The sequence below is a fragment of the Pelophylax lessonae genome, assembly GCF_965119305.1.
Source record: "Pelophylax lessonae genome assembly, chromosome: 3".
NCBI classification, from domain to species: domain Eukaryota; kingdom Metazoa; phylum Chordata; class Amphibia; order Anura; family Ranidae; genus Pelophylax; species Pelophylax lessonae.
Window position 1 is genome coordinate 183,369,948 of NC_138770.1, and position 23,346 is coordinate 183,393,293.

The window sequence follows — 23,346 nt, forward strand, 5'->3', positions numbered from 1 at the left end:
GAAAGCCTGAGCTAAAAAAAAAAAAGTAAGATCTCTGCTCACGGCAGTATTCACAACTGCCAGACGGGGCGTGATGTTATAACGTTGTGCCCGGGCTTCCGAGAAAGAGACTGCCAGGGTCCTCTGTATTCTCTATGGTGTACTTCCACCGCCGACAGATTCCTTCTCTGGCTCGCACAGGCGAGTCGGTAGAAGCTCCCGGAAGGTGGTAGGAGGGAGGGTGGCGGGGACGTCCCCTCCCGCCGTCTGTTAGAACAAATAAGCGGCTGAAGGGAAATACCGTCTTAAAAAAATTATATCTGAATGAAATCCCCACTCAAAGCCCAGGACGTCAAAATGACATACTGCGGGTGAGGAATAGTTAACTTTCACACAGACAATACTACACACTAATTTGGGGTACTTTTATCACAGAAAAGTAACAGAATAAATTTAGGCCTAAATTTGTGAAGATTTAATTAGGATTTAAAATGTTATAAGAGAAAAACAAAAAAAACTTTTAACATTTTCTGTATTTTTTTTATTTATATAGCAAAAAAAAAAAAATCTCAGTAGTGATTAAATAGCACAAAAAGAAAGCTCTATCAGTCTCAGAAAAATGATAGAAAATGTACAGTATTGCATAACTGAGTAACTGTCAGTGTGACAGCACTAAAAAAGTAAAAAAGGCCAGGGGGTGAAAGTGTCCTGTATTGAGGTGGTAACCCCACATAAAAATACAACAGATACTGAGAAACAAAAGGTCTGCTTATGTGGCAACCTCCCACTCCCGATTACAAACTGCCGGAGGAAATCAATTTGTCTAGTATAGGGTGACATCACTGAATCTATTTGCATGATCCTGGGGAAACAAATCCAGCAAGAATGCACGCCTGCACAGTGCCAGGAATATGCTGTGAAGATCAGAGAAACAGTGACAGAAAGCAGAAAAGGTACCCGGGGAGCAAGGTGAATATTTTTATTTTTGCTTTGTTTTTCTTCAGCATTTTATCATTGGAGATTCGGGGCTGGCAACCCTTTTCCCTGTTGAAAAGCATGTATGATCCAGAATCATGAGTAAGGCAACAGTATTTCCCCACTTTATTATTACTGAGCAGCTTTAAATGTATAGTATGGGTTATATAGGAAACTTGAAAAAATAGATTTTTGACTTACCGGTAAATCTTTTCTCTTAGGTTCATTGATGGACGCAGTCCTCTGATGCATATCAGTAGGGTAACACTGCCTCCTACAGGACGACTGCGTCCGTCAACGAACGATAGAGAAAGGTTATTTTACTTACTAGCATTATTTTACTTACTAGCATTATTTTATTTAAATGAAGCAGAGACCAGAACGCAACCGTACAGAGATCTGTGATTAAAATAAGTGGTGTACTTGATCAGGTTAGCCAGGAGGAAAACCAATGCAGTTATCACTTTCACATTATTCCTGCTATCAGGACATGAAACACAGGGGTGAGGTTTTGGGAAGTAGAATAGGGGTACAGAACAACAACTTTTTTTTTTTTTGTCCTCCTCTTTCTCTATAACACTTTATTTTGTGTGCGTTTTTTTACAAATGTTATTGAACCACTGGCAGACATCCCAGCATACATATACTGAAGCAGGACGGCCGCTCTATACCAGGTCACATTCCTAGTACGTGATCTGGACACTTCTAGGTCAGGGGTACGCTCCGCCGCCGGACTGCTACCCACTGTGTATAATCATAGTGGGAGCTGATTGGTGGGTACAGCAGACTCGATGTCCACCGGCATCCGCTGATGCTTCAGTACACAGGTAGAGCGGCAGTCTGCCTAGTTAAACAAGGCAGATTGCCATTCTGTCAGTACAGAAGGCATGGATCCTGTGTTCCTGTAAAGCAATATACAGCAAATAAAAAACACAGAGGTGATCAAGTACCACCAAAAGAAAGCTCTTTTTATGGGAAAAAAGGACAAATTTAATTTGGGTACAGCGTCGCACAACCACCCAAATGTCAGTTAAACGCAGCACCATATCGCAAAAAATGGCCTGGTCATGGGGGGGGGGGGGTGGATGGGTGGAGGGGGTAAATCTACATTTGGGTATACAGTATATATAAAAATTGAATTCAATAATAATCCATGCACTTAGAAAATAAAAAAACCTGTGTAATTCACTGGGTAAGTACAAATTAAAGGCAAAATACAGGGGTAACTACATCGGTTATTAAACACTCACAGTTTGCTGTTAATAGAAGTGATCCAGGTAATACTTACTTCATTTCCATGTTTCTGAAGGAATTCTATTTCTTGTTGTGTAAATGTGGTCATAGAAATTGACTTCACTCTGTGGGGTGGATTCAAACCTCGTCTAAAGTGATAAAAATGAAGAGCTGTTAAAATAGCTAAACATAGCAAATGAGTACATACAGTAATTCGCATATTTACAGCAATATACCATTTTTAATTTACAACAAACAACCCAATTCTGATTTTACCATTAAAAGGAGAAGTTCACCTTTAGAACGTCACTTTAGGACATAGGGTGCAACATGTAACACGTTCTAGCAGGTAAGTGCAAATCAGAAGCTCTCAGGGCCTATTCACATCAGCAAGCAAGCTCAAGTCACAGCCAGCTGCACTGAAAAAATGAGTTCATGCAGTTCTTTTACCCGTGCACAGCAACGCTACGGTGGCAAGTGACATGAATAGAAATAAGGCATTTTGCCTTGTCTGTGCATTGTGGCTTAGCTGGAAATTGCAGTCAGGATAGCCCCACTGCTTCTTGTGTGAATGGGCCCCTAAATGTGATACTGTCACTGTTCTATTGCACTCTGCAGACTTTCTTCCATTTTAAATGGTCCGCAAGCAAAATCACTTATTTGGGAGTTTATATGCAAATACAGAATACCAAAAGAATTTCCTTCAATTACTGAATAGGCTTACAACAAATCTGCAACAACTCAGTTTGGAAGCATCAGTATTATAAAAATTAACATCCTCCTGAGGATTTTATTTCTACGAAATACTCTTGTCAGTAAAAATTCCACCAGCTTAATTTCATTTTTACTCATTCCATCTTAGAGGGTAACTCTACTTTCATGGGGAAAAAAAAAAAAAAAAAAAAAAAAAAAAAAATCGCACATAAAAAAAAAATATAGCTTTTACAATTGTCATATTGTAATTACATTTTATTATAAAAAAGGAGCTTTCCTTTTCAATCTGCAGCTTAAGTATTTTTTTGTAAAATGCATAATGTTATCTGGAGGTGTCCTGTACACAGAAATGTAATTTCCTGCTTGTGTGATCGACTCACTGGATTTACCCAGAAGTCACTCTGCACTAAAATACAAGTCAGATTTTGGGCCTCCCCTGCAACAAAATGTCATTTTTCAGAGAAATCCTAATGGCAAATCATGTCTAAAGGGATGCAGAAAATGCCATATTCCTCATTAGAGCCCTGCAGGTGCAGCAGCTGATTGATAATTATAAAACCACTGCCATTCGCCATGCACATGGACACAGCTAGCTATTTCTTCAGAAATACAAAAGGAATCTGCAACAAAGTGTGTTAAACTCCCTGCAACGTACACAGATCACCCAGGAGGGGAAGTTATTCTTTAAAACTGAGCTGAAATCTCGCTGGGAAAAAAAAAAAAAAAAGTGAGCAGCCAGGCTTTTATTGCAGAAGAGACATGCACTCATTTACAATAAAACACCTCCAACCTGCCTGCTCGCCATCTCCTCTGGCACTGTAAACTCAACTGCGCTTGCACAGCTCAGCTTACAGCACCGGTGCAGTGCCAGAAGTACGGCCTTCTGCACATGCAGAGGAGTTCTGTCATCCCCCGCTGGCCAATAGAGAGGCCCGAAGACCAGCACAGGTAAGTACGGAGATCCAATTTCTGCTTTAAAGGCAAACTCTACATTTAGCAACCTGTATTTAGGGTTTACCATGTATTATCTTGCAAAATAACCTTCCCACCCCCCAAGGCCACTATTTCACAAACGGACCACTGGTCTTTGACAATGGAATATGCCCAAGACCGGTCATAAATCAGAAGAACCAATTTTACCCCATCCCCTCATCTTTTTTTCCTCTACTACTTTCCCTTCTCTCCTCACCTTTACTTTTTCACAAATATCTGCTTAAACCCAACCTTCCCACCACCCCACCCTTGGCCATTCCATTACTTCACCTTTGCTACATTAATATATCACCATCTATAAGCCTCCTAGTCCTATCTCCTTCTCCCATGGAATGCAAAAAGAATGCAGAACTGTCATCACCACCATTTCACGTGAATGAAGAGACAACACTAGATTTTCAGTATTGTAAATAACTGTTTTTACCTAAATATTGTACTCAATTGACACTGCACGGTTTCAATGTTACCGAAGGTCAACTCAAGACCCAGTTATCACATATATTCATTATGCCTGTTGGCTCACTGTAAAGCCTTTGTATTCAGTCAATGACATGTATTGTTTTATACGTTCTCTTTTTAACCTTCTGCAACACAAAAATAAATACATTAGGGGAAAAAAATTACATTACAAGTCTGGATCATTGTCCTCAGTGATGAAAACCGAAATGACACTTCCATGTTCTCTCAGAGGATTTACACACGTGAGTGATATCTAAATGCCAACATGGCACCCTTATCACAAGCAATGTGTATTTAGCAAGTGCTTAGAAGGTTTTACTTTTAAGTGTCCTTCTTAGAAAAGTTGTATTTTAGAGTGAATGACCCTTGTAAATGCCTTGAGGACATGTATAAATATCAAAGAGCTTTATTTTTAGCCATGTAAAAGGTTGAGTATAGTAGAGTGAATTTCTAAACTGTCAATTTATGGAACTGACAAATCAGCATATTCATTTAAGCACATTCAGTAAAGTGAGGATCTCTTTCCTGCTGAGAAGCATCCTGTTCACAATGTTCCCCAAGTCTATGAACATTTTGTTAACTTGAGCAGAAGGTATTTTCTTACCCAGGTAGGAGAGATATGCTACTGGAGTTAACAAAAGCTTGATCTTTGTGCTTAAAAATAAATATATTTTAACTTTACACAAAAAAGTACCCAACATCATTTGGATTTCAACACCTTTCTTCCAATTGGAAAATCTAAGTGATAAAAAGTACTACTTAAAAGGTTGGAAGCTACCAATTGACTAGCAGCATTTTTTTGCACACGTTAACAGCATTTTCTTTTTTTTTTTGTTATAAAAAATACTTTAGGAGGGGAACCCAGGGGTCCGACCGTCCCAGGGAGAGGCCCACATGCACCCCAAAAGGCCATCAGGGAAAGGGGACGGACACTACTTATCATACCATGGAACCGGGTAGGCACCGCTCCAGGTAGACCATCGCACCATTCGAATGGGGGTGCTGCAGGCCAGGAGGTACGCTGCTACTCAGGCCGGGACCAAGTCGTATGTGCCCTCGCAAGATGTTTAACCTGCAGGCCAGCTCCGTCCAGTGGGGATGTCACGGTGGACCTAGCGCAGAGCTGAGGCCTGCATGCGCTCACTGGCCAGACTGGGGAGACTGTAAGGATCTAGAATATCCCATCCGTCGCCCAGTCCAGCAGTTGATTGTAGTTCTCCCAGGAACAGAAAATAAGAGGAAAAGATTTCAGTTTAAAAAGAGAAAAACCCTAGGAGTAAAGATCCAAACAAGGAACTAGGTCTTACTCTTGACTAGGCAGAAAAAAAAGTGCCTATAGCGCGCGGGGGGGGGGGTGGAGTATATCCCCTGGGACTGCCTCATAGGCGTGGTAAAGTTTACCTGTCTAGTGTCCTACTCCTGTAGGGGGCAGCATAAACTAATGGTCAAGAAGATTCTGGAGCTGTGTCCGTCAATGAACAAAAGAGACAAGTATGTATTTTAAGAAAGCAGAAACCCTGGAGAAAAAAAAATGCATCTGCCACAATTTTAAAGTTCCACAATATTTATTAACAGTTATTTAACAAATGCATATTTTCAGGAAAAAAAATATACGAAAAAAAATTTGAGTGTAAACACTCAAATTATTATAACCAATTTTGGTAAGGCTACATTCACACCGGAGCGTAGCGTTTTCGCGTTTTTTACCGCGATTAACAGGCGTTTTTTGTGCAGGCGTTTTTTGATTGAATAGATACCAATGGAAAACGCCTGTAATCTGCCCAAAAAGAAGCTCATGTACTTTTTTGAGCGTTGGGCGTTTTGTAAACAGCATCAAAACGCTCAGATGTGAACAGGGGCCATTGAAATGAATAGGATTTGTCTTGTTGGGCGTTTTGAGAGCTGATCCTAGAGCAGAAAAACTCCCCAAAAACGCCTACATGTGAACGGAGCCTAAGATATTATTGGATTGTGTGAATACAAAATACGTCAAGTCCTAAAATTACCGACACCGGTGGAATCACAACAAAACTATGGGAGCCAAAATTCTTCATTGGCAACACTTTAAAGGCCTTTGCATGTTATCAGTTTACAGTTAACCGTGATAACTATGGTCCTAGAATTATCCTCTTGCCCTGATGTTTGCAACCATACCTCACATGTTTGTATACAAGTGCTCACCCTATGCTGCGGTTTTTATATAGAGTGTGTGTGTGGGGGGGGGGGGATGTGTTGGGGTGACAGGGGTGCTTAAAAAAATATACATATTTTTTTTTTTAATTTTATATAAAAACATTTTTAAACTTCAAATCTTTTTTTTCCAACTTCAAATCTTTTTTTTCCAACTTCATTGCTATCACAAGGGGGCTAACAAGTCCATATATGATAGCATTAGCAGGTGACAGGTACACTTTATGGAGACACTAGGTGTGTATTAGACCCCATTATTTCCCCTAACCGCCAATGCAGCTATTCAAAACACAGATGAATAGTTGAAACCTCGGCTACACTAGCTGAGGAATGACAGATAGGTCCCCAGGAGCGATGCAATAAGTGTTGCTTCTGGGGCCATTCGTCGCAAGAAGGTTTGGATCCGTTTTTTTTTTTTTTTTGCCACTACCCTGGGGTTATTACTCAATCCTCCTTTGCATTGCACACTGTGTTGTCACTGTGATCTTTCCAGAATATGCAAAAGACTACTACTCCAAGTAGGCACAATACTGTGAGCAGCACGGTAGATATGCGGGGTGCACTGTTTCAATCCTCTAAGCTCCAAATCCTGGGTTCAAATGTTAAAAGGTCACTATCAGAAAGGAGTTTGTATAGTATGTTCTCCCTATGTTTGCATGAGATTCCTTCCTCAAACCAAAAACATACTGGCAGGTTAAGGGCACTTAAGTTAATCCCATGCCGCCATCCCATAAATCTATTGAGTTAACCTGTACATGGCTACCATCATATTAGTCCTAGAGGCCAATTCCTTTATTTCCATTCCCAAATCCCCAACCATTCTCCTCATGTTTAAATTGTGGACGACAGTATGCCCCTTGCTGAAATATGATGGTTTTGGGATTTTCACTCCCATTTGGACAACTAACGTCCTGGAACTCCAAAGACTAGAACCTTTAAACCTGGCAGGTGGGAGGCATCTCTAGACTAGACAGTTATATGGAGGTTTACCATGAGATCACTTCAAGATTTTAGAGCTCTCCCTACTCCAGCAAGCATCCTCTCAATACCTCCAGCTAAGACATGCTCATTATATTTCAGCTCTACCCCTCTCAAAATTGTGGTGACTTCCCTGTTGCATTTTGGTGGCCCAGGCCACATCTACAGTACAAAGGGTCTAATTTCCTATGCATTATTACATTTAATGTATTAATTAATTTATGAATGCATATATGCATTTCTCCTCCTAGCAGTTCTCAACTCTAGCAAAAATCTTCTGTGAAGAGCTGATTGGTACAGGAGGGAGGCTCTGTTCTGGCAGAGAAGAGCATTAGGATATCTTCTAGGCAAGTGCATTGCCTAGAACACTGGTGTCAAACACAAGGCCCGCGGGCCGAATGCGGCCCCCCAGGCCATTTCATGTGGCCCTCACACCTCTCCTGCAGCTCTGTAGTCGGCAGCAGAAAGGACAAAACTCCTTTGCCAGCTCCTGCACTCCTCTGTGCAGCTGCAGAAAGGCTCATCTTTGCCCCTCCCCCCCTTCCCCAGCAGTCCGCAGCAGAGAGGAGGGCAGAACTCTTCTTACAGATCCTGCACCTCTCTGTGCAGCCGCAACTCCACCTTGCCTCTGCCTCCCCTGGTCTCAGCATTCAGCAGACTCTGGAAGCTGACTCCAGCCCATCTTTGGTTCTCCTCCAGACCCTGCACTTCTTCCCAGATCCACCCGCATCTTCTTCCTGACAGCAGCACAAGGTATGGGGGTGCATTGTGATGTAAGGAAAGGTGGGTGACTCTTGACTTCTGATGGTGGGGGGCTCTTAACATCTCATGTAAGGGTGTAAGGGGGTGTGGGGTTCTGGACAATAATCTTACAGATATAACCGGCCCTTTGAGGGCAATCATAATGCTGATTCGGCCCGCAGAGAAATTGAGTTTGACACCCTTGGCCTAGAAGATGCCTCCACCCCCCCCCCCCACCCCATCCATCAAGTTCTTCCTGTTTTCTGCAAATCCCAGGAACCATGCACCTGTTCCTCACTCCAAGATCTGCAGAAATCCCTGCTGTACCCATCTAATGGGCCATACACACTATAAGATTTTCTGAAGACTTTTTCCTTTAGACTTACCAAAACCATATAATAGGAGGTCAAACCTAAACACCTTCAATTTGTATGCAATCTGGCAGGCCCTTGCACTACATAGAAAAGGTAAATCTGAAGGAAATCTAACCACAAAAGTTGGATAGTGTGTATCCAGCTTAAGGCTCATTACTTCCAGTGCTTGCCGTTCTGCCACTTTTCCCAATAAGCCTGTCAGTCACACATCAGTACTCAGAATGACAGATCAGTTTTTTTAATCCTCTTGCCTGCCCTATACCAACGGCAGATAAGCCGAGGACATTTCTTCACTACGTCTTCTAAAAATCGTGTGTGCACACTATTTCATGAGTTGTACCTATTATTCCTAGTGCCAAGAGATTGTTTCCTATGTTATTATTACGCATTTACAGACCTTTCCAGGTCCAAAATAAATTCAGCCTATTGGTTTGGTTCTCCACAACAACCCGTTTCTCATGTGGCCCCTTGGGAAAAAGAATTGCCCACCCCTGATGTAGGGCATGAATTGTACATAACCACCATAGACTATTTCCACATGTGGAATTTTTTATATTCCTGATATTGTATTTCCAATCAAAAAGCTGTGGCGGTTCACATAGTCCATTATCCACTATGGCAAACCTGCATGACTTCTGAATTAAAAAAAAAATAAATAAAAAAACTTGCAAAATAAACCTGAATTAAAATGCCAGTCAAATACAAAAACTACATGCGTATTTGCAACAAAGGCCAAATGGAAAGAAAACAGGTTTGCAACCCAATATTGAACAGAAAAAAAAAAAAACTTCAGTTCAAAGCATTAGACAAAAAGGGAAGGAAGAGTACAGAGCATATCAGGAAGCACCAGACCATGTTAGGTACAGATGCGTCTGCTATTTACAGAAGTAAAACATGAAAGCTATGTGGTTTGTAAAATGTGGTTCATACTAAAGGGAAAACTTGACTGATCTTTCGATCAGGACTTCATGAGAACTTCTAAAATAACTTTTTGATAGATCGGTTTAAGTGACAAATTGTAAAATTTGGTTATGATTAATAAAGCGTATCCTAATTACTCATACCCCATACAGTATATGCTACCATTAAAAATAAACAAAATTTGATTCAAAACTTTTTTTTTTTTCTTTTAATGTAAAAAAAAAAAAAAAAAAAAAAAAAAAAAAAAAAAAAAAAAGACAGCTTTGATCAGTGTTCCTCACCCACCACGCCATGATCCGGTCCCAGGCTCCTTCCTCCTAGCTATTTTTTCTGTGCTTTCCCATGCTGAGCCGCAGTTTGACAGCTACTGCTGTCACAGTGTCAGCAGCACCAGGCTGCCACCAGGCTGCCCTTACTTCACAGGCTGAGCATGAGGCAGAATGCAGAGAGGAGCTGCAGAGTGCATGGAAAACTGCCCCTTCTCACAGCGTCAGCCTCCAGAACAGGAGACGCAACATGCAAGGCAAGTTCCACAAATGAGGAATAAAGTTTTTAATGGAAGAGAAAAATAAGATAGAGAAAACTGAAGATTTAAAAAAAAAAAAATTGGGAAACTATAAATCCACTACAAAACATTAAAAATGTTGTAATGGATTCATAGGTCCCCCACTGTTTGTGGGATGCACAAATTTAATGTTTGTAAATTAAAGGTTTTTTTCACCTTTTCTCTTTAATGCCACACTCCAAAGGTCTCTTTTTTGTTCATTAATACAGTGTGTGTTACCCCTTTTTTAAAATGAAATTTTACTTTTTGAATCATTTCGATCAGTGTGGTCTCCAAACTACTGCAGCCCTTTGCTTGCCTTTCTCCCACTGATACAAGACACTATCCCTTCCACTGACACCAACAATGAGTCACCATCCCGCCTACTGACATCACTGATTGGGGCACTATTCCTCCCTCTAGTACATGTTTACATGTCATGTACTGGGGGAGGAATGGTTTGCATCACTGATGCCAGGACAATTTCTACCCCCACTGGCTACAGTCTGGCCCCTCAAAATCTGAAGGACGGTCAATTGGCCCTTTGTTTAGATTTGGGGACCCCTAAATTATTTAATGAAATCTACCTGGTTGATCTTGAAACCCCCCCCTTCTTCCTTGCTGTAAACGGATCAGTTTGCATCCCTGGGTTTGCTGCTGGGATTGTTAAGAAGCTGTTACAACTTTAAGGCCTCATGACCACAGGGCGTTTTTACAGCTGCTCTTTTGGGCATCAGACCTTTTTTTAACTGCCTCTAAACGCCCCTGCATGTTATTCTATTCATGCACACACAAGCTTTTATAAGCGTTTTTTGGTAGGGGAGATTAGTGACAGAAAATAACTCCACTGCCAGTGTGTTCTGGAGCAGAAGTATTTTGGTAGAAAAAAACGCTGACAGCTCCTAAACACTGGTGTCTAGCGTTTAGCCGAGGTTTTTTTTTCCCCCTGAAGCAGAGGCCGCCGGCGTCCTTAACAACCAGTAATTAGCTGGTGGTTAAGGAGCAGGGAAGGGAAACTGGCTGCCAAGTCCTTAATATCGGATGAGTCATCAGCTGTTAGCGGGGTTTGCCGATGACAGCTGAATGCAAAACAAACCACTGCCGGATTTATGAAAAAAAAAAAAAAACTACGCCTTTTCAACTGGTGTGGGATCCCCTCCAAAATCCATAAAACATGAGCTTTTTTCTCCAGCGTTTCTAAAGCAGTTTTTAGCTTTCTAGTGTGCAGGACGCCTTAAAAATCAGCTGCTGGGAAACCTACAAACAATATTGGCAACTAGTCCTTTGTCTTTTTTTTGGGCACAACTTTCAAAGTTCAGGTTCGCTTTAATCTGTTTTTGATTGGCTGCTGCAAATTACTGCACTTGGCACACTGCGTTACTGAATAGGGCTGCCAGAGCAACTATTTCTTTGAACCGGTTTTGCAACAAAACAAAGTTTCTCACTTCCAACTCACAGCAATAATACACATAGATAAAATGTTATAAGAGGTCTTTGAATGCTAAACCATCAAGGGATTTTGGCATAATAACCCAGTTCACATTTCTGCGATGCGGGAACGCTGCAAATATACAGCGTGTTCCCGCATCGCATCTGCACCCCTGGCAGTTCACACTGCCATATGCGATACGCTGGGGGTGTCAATTAAAAGTTAATGACACGCCCAGATCAGATCGCATATCGCAGTGCTATCTGAAAGTTCGCACAGAATCAGATCGCACTAGTGTGAACCACCATGTGATCCGATTTTGCTGCGGACCAAAAAAAAGGGTCCTGTGTGAGTTGGGTGCGATTGCGGTGCGAATTCAGCCATACAAACTGTATGGCTGAAATTTGCACCGCACAGAGATCGCATGTAATTTTAGGAGCAGTGCGCTCCGAATTACATGCGATCTCTGATCACCGGCACTTCGTGATCTATCCTGGATTTTCCTGAAGAATGCATGCTTGTATTCCAAATAGGACTAATCACTGTGTACTGTACACAAACTTTTCCTAAAATTCAAAGGCAGTGTTTATTTGCAGTCAGTTACTACCCTGTTTTCAAATTACTGAACAGTTTAACTGTAGACAGGGTGTCTCAGGTAAAGCCAGGCTTCTCCCAACTCTGCACGCAATCAATATGTCTTCTGCCAGAACAATAACCCTCTTGGATTTTGCAGCAGATGGAAACAGTGGTGCACACTATGTTTTTGAAAGAGGTAGGGAAATGAGGAAAACCACTGTTTTATTGTAAAGCGGCACATATAAAGTAAAAATTATATTTTGTGTGACTCTAAAAAGTTTTTTTTTTTTTGTTCGTTCGCTAAACATGAATTTATTAACATTCTGTATTTCTTTTAGCCAGCAGGTGGGGCTGTTGGATGCATTTGACATATGCACTCCAGACAGTTTAAAAAAGCATGTTTACAGGATTGATTGATGCAATTTACATACACAAATGGAAGTGGATAGCTCATCCTAGTTATTTATCATATTATACACCCTGAGGCTTGCTTTTTAGCTAGCCCAGGATGCTTTTGTATTCCTTAAGGCTCCATTCACACCTGGGCGTTTTCAGCTCCAAAAACGCTCAAAAGAAACGCTTCCAAAACGCCCAACAAGTAAAACCCCATTCATTTAAATGGCCCCTGTTCACATCTGAGCGTTTTGCAAAATGCCTGTAGCTGAAAAAAGTACATGAGCTTCTTTTTGGGCTGATTACCAGCGTTTTTGATAGATGTCAATGAAAAACGCCTGAAAAAAATCGCGGTAAAAATCGCGGTAAAAAACGCTACGCTCAAGTGTGAATGCAGCCTTAGACATTAAAGTATAAACTAAAGGCAAACCTTTCTTTTTTTAGTTTTGGTAGAGTGGAGAAGGATTAGAACACCCGTTAGGTTTTTCTCTGTTTGATGTGTTTACCTTTATCACTTTAAAGAGAAAGAATTTCACATATTTTGGGTTGCAACAAAAAACCAATCTTCCAATGGGGACACTAGTTCTGGTGACCCTGGTAGTAACCTGGGGATCACACATTTTGCAGGGATTTCTCTCACTTCGTCTGTGGGACAGGAAGTGAATGGAAATATCCCCAATAGGAAACCGAAGGCAAAATAAAGAAATAAAAAAAAATACAGGGGTAATAACCCTTAGGCCCCTTTCATACATGCTTTGTCATCCATTCGTTGACGGATTAAAAACGGACATCAATGTATCTCTATGTAAAAACTGATGACAACGGATGATCATCAGTTAACATCAGTTTTCATCCGCTTCTGTCAATGTCCGTTTTTTTGAACTGATGAATGCCCTATTTTTCATCTGTCAAAAAAACGGATCGGATAAAAAAAATGGACGACAACTGACGAAAAACGGACAACTGGACGACAACTGGACCGAAAAAAAAACTGACCGAAAAACTGATACATTTTGAGGTGACTGAACTGAAGAACTGTGTGAAAGGGGCCTAACTCCATCCAAACATGGAAAAAAAAGTTTTGCCTTTCTTACTTTGTTTTTCTGCCTCCTTGTAACATCCTCTGCGAGCTCCTGAACCTGGTCTCCCCATCAGAACAAGTATTTACCACCGACAGGATCAGCGGGTATTAACCAGTTGCCAACCACCGCACGACTATATACTGCGGCGGTCAGCCCCGGCCAGGCAGAGTGACGTAGGGGTACGTCACTCGCCTGTCACTGACTTGCGAGCCAATTGCGGGCGGGCGCGCGCCCGCCCCGGCTCGTTCACTGACAAGATTTTTTTTACCAAACATATGTAGCATAAAACAAATTGGCCGAAAGTGTTAAAAAATTTTGATTTTTACATTTTTTTGGGGAATTTCATAAAAAAATGTGAAAAATAGTTATTTTTTGCAAAATTGACGCTCTTTTTTTGTTTATAGCGCATGATCAAAAAAATCGCACAGGTGATCAAATACCACCAAAAGAAAGCTGTTTGTGGGAAAAAAGGACGTCAAATTCGTTTAGGTACAGCGTCACACGACCGCGCAATTGTCCGTTAAAGTCACGCAGTAAGAAAAAAAAAAAAAAAAAACCCTGGTCTTTTAGCAGCCAAATCCTCCGGGGCTTGAGTGGTTAAGTTCATCAGTAAAGGGCTGATTACTGGTTCACAATATGAATTTTATTAGTTTAAATAAAAGTACATTTGTTTTCCATCTGCCTAAAATTCTACTTTAAACGTCTATTTGTAATACAAATATTTGGAGTGATTGGGGTGTGTGGTTTAAAAACCAAACTAAGATAAAAAGGATTGAAATCCTGGATGGTTCACCTTAACACGCAATTCTAACTGGTAATCATTGTGAATATATTATTAGGACTACAAAAGGTAACCATTAACCATCACAAAGTACTGTGGTGTAATTTTCAGCACAATTTAAAGTGTGCTTTCTGTCTACAAATTTACAGGAAGGGGGGACATCTAGCATTTTTAAATTGGTTGCAGCATGCATTACAATACATAAAAAAAAGCATTTTATGTGCAGTGTCAATGGAGTCTGTACTGAACATAGTTGTTCCAAACAATGTACAAAAATATACACAACATAATGGAAAAAAGAGCTTAAGCCAGGGGTCTTCAAACTATGGCCCTCCAGTTGCACAGGAACTACAATTCCCATCATGCCTTGTCATGTCTGAATGTCAGAGTTTTACAATACCTCATGGGACGTGTAATTTTGTAACAGCTGGAGGGCCGCAGTTTGAAGATCCCAGGCTTAAACAGTCCATACACGGAGCGAATATCTTTCCTACAACCACGAGCTGTTGGTAGCGGAATCCCCCCCACCAAACCATTGTATTCTCCAGGCAGGGGAGGACAGGGAAGCCATCTCTGCTGGGAGAAGACCGTGATTATTGCTAGCGGCTATATTAGCATGCAAATCTGGCAGGCTGGTTGTACCAAAGTTGTTCAATCAACATGGTACATTAAAAAAGGACATGTACAGCCAAAGCTCCTTTGGCTCTACATCTCCTATGAGTGCAGTTCATTCTGCACTCCTGTGACCCCATTTTCAGCAGACAGCCGACTGAAGTCCGCTCTGTGCTGATGTCACAAAAGTTCAGGCATCGCATCATCCCGACGATGGAGGTTGGGATCCGCCAGGTGCCTGGACTGAAACCCCAGAGCTCCAGTGAGCGAGGAGGGGAGCAGAGCAGAGAGCTGCTGACTGACAATCAGCAGCTCTCAGCTCGGGAGCTGTCAGAACCGAGTGATTGGCGGTGTTGGATCGCTCGGTTCTTAGTATAGAGGTGCTTTGGGGGGGGGGGGGGGGGTCTCCTCTATGGAGTGGCGGGTATAAAGAGACGTGTCCGTTTACACCTACCGACATCTGATCCTATCCTAAAAACAGATGGTTGGGGATCCGGTCCCCATCGGTCGGAAGAATCGGATGGCAGTTGGGTGTAAATGGACAGGCAGTCTTTGTACATCCGACTGCCCATAGAGGAGAATTTCCCTCTGAAGCAGGTAGACTCCAACAGAACCCATCCTGTGTGTAATGGGCTAACTCCCAAAAAACAACCCATACACATCCACTACTTATAACCATGCTATTTTTCATGAAGCCATTTCTTACTGTATTTCTCCTCGTTTTGTCCTCTGTAAGCTCCCAAACCTCTCCTCCTTTTTGAAACCAGAGTTTAGTATCACTTTAAGATAATCAGGCGTGGACAAGGTCTAACTAATGTGCTTTTAGCAACACTTCAAGGGTTAGGCCCCGTTCACACTTAGGGATTTGGAAGAACGCTAAAAATCGAGGCAAAACGCGTGACCCATGTTTGGATGCCATTCAATCTTAACGGCACCCCAAACATGGTGCAATCCTGCCAATGTCATAGGATACAACACACTTGTAAAAAAAAATGGCTGGCTCAGGGATAAGTTGGTCATTGAGTTCTTTGCTGTGACAATCGCACATAGGGAAGCCCATTCAACTGAATGTGTTGCCATATGCACGACACATCGAAATGCTTGTTAATCGCTCAAAAAATAATAATTTGGGAAATGTGAACGGGGCCTCAGTGTCAACTAATTACATCATCTTTAACATTCAGTCTTTGTGGGAAAACATGGATCTGAAACCTGCATAAAACAAGAAGATGCAAGATCTCACAGATTCTTCAGCAGAAAAGATGTAAAGCCAATCCTCAAAATCTAAACTTTGAGACGTAAACGTCATTTAAAAAATACCTTTCAATATTTTATATTTTGAAGTTTTCATTATGATAACCGGTGATACTAACAATTTTAAACAAATGTTTGCTCAAGAAAAAAAAAAAAAAAAAAGACCCTTGCAGTTGGGCTCATTTAGTCTGGGGGGTGTAGGCTTCAGCTTCCAGAGAAGCAAGAAATGAAGTACAGCCTTTTACTCCTCTACCCCGAACAAAATAAGCACTGCAAGAGTTTTTTTTCAGTTAACTGGCTCTTGTATTTCCACACAGGCTTCTGATCCTCAGTCCTCAAGTATTCCCAACAAGCCATGTTTTGGGAATTTTTTTTTTTTTTTTTTACTCCCCCTGACCACCAAGACAGAGGCATTGTTTACTCCCACAGACAGTGGAGCATTTTCTAGTCACACTGGCATCAGTCAGGCTTCACCTATAGTCTAAGTGTCGGTTCACATATATATGATGCGGGAACCCTGCGAATCGACTGCAGGTTCCCGCACCGCATTGAAATCGCAGGCAGTTCACACTGCCATATGTGAATCCAAAGTTAATGACACCCCTAGATCAGTTCACATATCGCAGTGCGAACTGACAGTTGGGACATTAAATCGGATCACATTGGTGTGAACCACCATGTGATACGATTCTGCTGCGGTCCCAAAAAAAGGGTCCTGTGCATGTTGTGTCCGAATCCGATGCAAATTCAGTTATACAAATCAGTATGGCTGAATTCACATCGCACAGACATCGCATGTGATTTTCAGAGCAGTGTGCTCCTAATCACATGCAATGTCTGTCATTGCTATAGTGTGAACCGGGACTTAAGGACAGTAAATATTTAGAAAGTTACATTTTCAGTGTGACTTTGGAGTGCGACTTTACACTCTCTGGCACTCAAGTTGCATCAAAGTAATGCAGGAACCTTTTCAAAGTCATTGTGACTTTAGAGTGTTACTAAACCCAGGACCCTGCATTCACCATATCTGGTCTCCCACAGCACACAGAACATGGAAATGCAAATATTTTAGTAAATATAAACTGCTAAATACATTTTCTCATCAGCAGTATATAGCAGTCTTAGGACTTCCATCAGTGTCTGGTTAAAGCTTGTAGGAGGAGTTTTCATTCTACTTCTATACTTCTCTATTAGACTGTCCTATGAAGCTGCATAACCGCTGACCCTCTGTCTGTACAGTGCTGATTGGCCCAGTGCTGATCAAAAAAAAAAAAAAAAAAATTATATATATATATATATATATATATATATATATATATATATATATATATATATATATATATACAGTAAAACCTTGGATTGCGAGCATAATTCGTTCCGGAAGCATGCTTGTAATCCAAAGCACTCTTATATCAAAGCAAATTTCCCCATAAGAAATAATGGAAACTCAGAGGATTCGTTCCACAACCATTTATTCATAAATCCTTCAGTTTATAGTCCATATAAAAAGATTATAGCATTGCGATAGTTTATATAACCATAAAATGTCCATCCACAAATAGCCCCTTCCACAAGGGGATTAGAAGCAAAATCCAGTAGCAGCTACAGAGTATCAAAGAGAAGAAAGGCGCCTCTAAGTGTAGCAATATGGTTCCATTTAATGAAGGTACAACATTTAGCAACTCACATGGTTGATGAATAAAACAGGCACATCTAAGTATGCAGGCATCCGGGGTAAAGCTGTCCACATGGACTATCTTCTGCACCGCCGGCTGCCAGTCTGTAATCCTGACCGGGAAGACCACCCTGCAGTAAAGGGATCTAAAAGCGAGGGGCAGCATGGAAGGGATGACGTAGATGGCGGTGCAGAGGATGGTCTATGTGGACAGCTTTAGCCTGGATGCCTGCATACTTAGATGTGCCTGTTCCAATCATCAACCATGTGAGTTGCTAAATGTTGTACCTTCATTAAATGTAACCATATTGCTACACTTAGAGGCGCCTCTCTTCTCTTTTATACTCAGCTGTGACTTGAAGCTACTTGTATATCAAGACATCGCTTGTAAACCAAGTCAAAATTTATTTGAAAATTTTGCTTGTCTTGCAAAGCGCTCTTAAACCAAGTTACTCTCAAACCAAGGTTTTACTGTATATATATATATATATATATATATATATATATATATATATATATATATATATATATATATATATATATATATATATATATATGCGTAGCAATACACACCAAGCTGAGCATGTACAGAGTGCCCCCAAGGCTCTGTACCATGAGTTGTTGGATTGGAGACAGTGGAAGGAGGGGGGGGATCAGAGAAGACCGGTTTAAACCCCCTTTTTACACAATGCACAAGGTAAACCCCTTAGGTTCCACAGTGAGCATAGCAAGCAGCCTTTACTGCATATACAGATTGATTTTACGGTTGTGGGTTTAGTAACAGTAAGTCACATAAATCAGAGCAGGTGCCATTGAAATCAATGGGTTGCAACTTTTCATGTGACTAGTTGTCCAAAGTTGCATGACAAATCTCACTAGTCTGAATGGAGCCTTAGAGACCCCTAATTTAAAGCACTTGTGCAAGATGAAGGAAATCATGAAAACAGGACAGGAGATGTTTGAGGATGAGGGATGGGAACCACTGGGATAGATATTGAAGAGGCCACTTCAATGGACTAGCTATATGGAAACACTCCCCGAGACATGGAATGTATGCAGCCATCACTAGATTGTATGCATGTACACAGAAAGTGGCTGCAGATCAGCAGCACAGATTAAAAAAATAAATAAAAAAAATAAAAAAAAATGAGAAAGGTGATGTTTTTCACAGAAATGGTGTATGATATACAGTGCTTTGTCAACTATAATGGCATTTAAAGTTTACATCCAATGTATGATTCTCAGGGAAAGACTCCCCACCTAGGACTAGAAAGATCACTTTTTGGGTAAACTAGCCTTTTTACCAAGGCATGCAGCTTGAATGCTGCACCCCTATAAATTTGTATTTGGCTATCTAGAAATAGGTTACCTACTAACTATACTTGTGGCAGTCAAGATGGAGGTTACAACAGAGCTCCAAAAATAAAATATGATCCCTTGTCATTTATAAAAAGCACGTCATTTTCAAGACATTATGATCTTCTGTCAGAAGCAGGTAGGTGAGCTCCCAGGTGAATTGGGCTGCTAGCTCAATGTAGGAGTATTCCCCCCGGCTTTACCAGTAATGATGAGTGTAGGAGAGAAGTGCCAGCAGCAACACACAGAAATCTGTCTGCTCCAGGTGAATCAAGCACCAGCTGAGACACAGAGAGGAGAAATCAAAGACAAACCAAAGGCACGCTTCTAAAGCATTTAATGCAGGCAGGAGAGCAACACAGAACAAGAGATTTAATAAGAGTGCTTTGCAATGAACAGACACTCTCCAGGGATTGTAGCCAACAACCGATGATAGTAAGCTCCAGCCCTCATTTTATGTTTGGGCCTTTTCCAGTCTTGGACTGATCAATGGAAACAATCAAACTTTACCTGAAACTGATAAAGGGCCTGTGCTGACAGGCTTTGGGCTTCTGTCAAGGACATCATGTAGACGTCATTTTGAGATACTTCTGAGATAATTCAGAATTCACTGATAGCTGTAACAGACTTCATTCAAATCTACTTCAAGCATGTTTTTGCATTCCTATAGACTTGTATGGGAATAAAAAAACTGTTTAAAGCGAACAAAAATCTTCAGAAACAGGTCCTTCGTAATTTCTATACCTCCATATTTTTAAAATAGCATTCCATATACCATCCTGAAAATATGGCACAACCAGGTTTTCTCTCATGTGGCCCTGGTAGGTCAAGCAGTCTGTGGGCTGGACAAATTAGGGAGATTTTTGGTAGTGCAATCAAGCTTATGCCAGTAATTACACATATTTGGAGCATATTGTGATAATTGGCGATTGATTGTTACTCCATACTACCCATGTACAGTACCGCACTTCATAGGATGACTGCCCTAGAGCATGCACCTTCAAAAACAATTTAGCAAAGCCAATGCCCATATTTCTATTCTTACTGAATTAAATTGCATATGGAGGAGGAAAAAAGCCAACTTCTGCGGCGGTACCTACCCCCCTTCCAACGTTGGGTATCCTACTTGTGTGGATGTTACTGCATTGTGTTAGAATAGTTTTTTACATTTTAGAAATGGGTTCCTCAAGACATAATTTTAAAGTGTGCCTTGAGATATTGTGACAATTGGCGATTGATTGTTACTCCATACTACCCATGTACAGTACCGCACTGCATAGAATAAATTATCACTAGCTATTTTGACATGAAAGCTTACACTCCAAGGTCCCCAACTCACATTCATACATACTTTATACCAGGGCCAATTTAGGAGCCAATGAACCTACCAGCATGTCTTTGGAGTTTCGGAGCAATCCAGGTTACCCGCACTACTAAAAACACTCATTAAAGCTGGCCTAGCATCAGAAAGATCAATGTTGGGATTGACTTTTGTCAAGAACCAGTCAGAAATGTTCAGTAAAAGAGCAGCCACTGCATATCCAAACACTGACTGCATCGGATTGAATGCAACCGCTGTTCAGCCAAAATTTTCCACCTGGCCCCTTCCATTTAAAAAATAAATAAATCTAAGTTTGAGTCAGGTGGTACTGCCAGACGTGAGCATTAGTTAGACCAGTATTACACCCAGAGCTGCGCCTGCCATAATGATAATATCCTGTGGCCAAAATCTTTATACTGCTGCACAACTGATCACTATAAACATCTACTAAGCCCCGGTTCACACTGGTGCGAGTGCGGGGTTCGCATGTAATGTCGGAGCGCACTGCTCCTTCATTACATGCGATCGGCTGTGCGGTGCGAGTTTAGCCATACACTTTGTATGGCTAAATTTGCACCGCACCCGCAGCAAACACGCACAGGGACCCTTTTTGGCAGCCGAATCAGGATCGGATCGCACAGCGGTTCACACTTGTGCGATCCGATCCTGTGCGAACTGCAAGATCGCACTGCGATATGCGATCAAACTGGGGGTGTCGTTAAGATTACATTGACACCCCCAGCGTATCGCATATGGCAGTGTGAACTGCCGGGGGTGCGTGTGCGATGCGGGAACAGGCTGCGGATTCGCAGCCTTCCCGCATCGCATAAATGTGAACCGGACATGACTGTCTCAAAAACTTCTCCAGCCTCGAGAAAACAGTCCCTAGTGGGGCAGCCAGCAGCAATAAGATATCAGTCTTGACATACCAACTTTCCAGTAACTTAAAGCAATATTAAAAAAAAAAAAAGACTTTACAAACATGTTATACTTACCTGCTCTGTGCAGTTGGTTTTGCTTAGAGAAGCTTGGATCCTCCTCTTCTCAGGTCCCTCTTCTGTGCTCCTGTCCCCTCCCTCCTGTTAAGTGCCCCCACAGCAAGCAGCATGCTATGGGGACACCCGAGCGGAGCCACAGCTCCCTGTGTCCATTCAGATACAGAGCAGCGGCCCCGCCCCCTCACTTGCCTGATTGGCTGACTGACTGACAGCAGTGGGAGCCAAATCTGCCAATGAGGGGAGTCCCTGGCAGCTGAGACGCTCCTGCAACACCGCTGGATAAAGAAAGGCTCAGGTAAGTATTAGGGGGGCTGATGCACACAGGTTTTTTTTATCTTAATGCATAAAATGCATTAAGATACATTTTCTGCCTTTACAATCTCTTTAATTTAAAAATGCACTAATCTTTCAGGGCACATTTTTAGATCTAGCGCACTGGATGCAAACAACCTCCTATGGAAATGTGCCCATAATCCAAACCCAGTGCAGGGCCTGATCTCAGTACAGGCACATACAGTGCCTTGCGAAAGTATTCGGCCCCCTTGAACTTTGCGACCTTTTGCCACATTTCAGGCTTCAAACAAAGATATAAAACTATTTTTTTGTGAAGAATCAACAAGTGGGACACAATCATGAAGTGGAACGAAATTTATTGGATATTTCAAACTTTAACAAATAAAAAAATTAAAAATTGGGCGTGCAAAATTATTCAGCCCCTTTACTTTCAGTGCAGCAAACTCTCTCCAGAAGTTCAGTGAGGATCTCTGAATGATCCAATGTTGACCTAAATGACTGATGATAAATAGAATCCACCTGTGTGTAATCAAGTCTCCGTATAAATGCACCTGCACTGTGATCGTCTCAGAGGTCCGTTTAAAGCGCAGAGAGCATCATGAAGAACAAGGAACACACCAGGCAGGTCCGAGATACTGTTGTGGAGAAGTTTAAAGCCGGATTTGGATACAAAAAGATTTCCCAAGCTTTAAACATCCCAAGGAGCACTGTGCAAGCGATAATATTGAAAGGGAAGGAGTATCAGACCACTGCAAATCTACGAAGACCTGGCCATCCCTCTAAACTTTCAGCTCATACAAGGAGAAGACTGAGCAGAGATGCAGCCAAGAGGCCCATGATCACTCTGATGAACTGCAGAGATCTACAGCTGAGGTGGGAGACTCTGTCCATAGGACAACAATCAGTCGTATACTGCACAAATCTGGCCTTTATGGAAGAGTGGCAAGAAGAAAGCCATTTCTTAAAGATATCCATAAAAAGTGTCGTTTAAAGTTTGCCACAAGCCACCTGGGAGACACACCAAACATGTGGAAGAAGGTGCTCTGGTCAGATGAAACCAAAATCAAACTTTTTGACAACAATGCAAAACATATTTGGCGTAAAAGCAACACAGCTCATCACCCTGAGCACACCATCCCCACTGTCAAACATGGTGGTGGCAGCATCATGGTTTGGGCCTGCTTTTCTTCAGCAGGGACAGTGAAGATGGTTAAAATTGATGGGAAGATGGATGGAGCCAAATACAGGACCATTCTGGAAGAAAACCTGATGGAGTCTGCAAAAGACCTGAGACTGGGACAGAGATTTGTCTTCCAACAAGACAATGATCCAAAACATAAAGCAAAATCTACAATGGAATGGTTCACAAATAAAACATACCTACGTGTGTTAGAATGGCCAAGTCAAAGTCCAGACCTGAATCCAATCGAGAATCTGTGGAAAGAACTGAAAACTGCTGTTCACAAACGCTCTC

At 41.6% G+C, this 23,346-nt stretch overlaps 1 protein-coding gene across 8 annotated transcripts in view; it reads right to left on the bottom strand.

Annotated features, from left to right (window-relative positions):
• Positions 1 to 23,346, bottom strand: part of AGFG1 (ArfGAP with FG repeats 1) — a 165,322-nt gene that overhangs the window by 102,127 nt on the left and 39,849 nt on the right. For all 8 annotated transcript variants that reach the window (XM_082249596.1, XM_082249595.1, XM_082249601.1 and 5 more), the window contains exon 2: positions 2,243 to 2,336. In XM_082249596.1, coding sequence (XP_082105722.1) covers positions 2,243 to 2,336 — 94 coding nt within the window. The remainder of the gene's footprint in view (positions 1 to 2,242; positions 2,337 to 23,346) is intronic.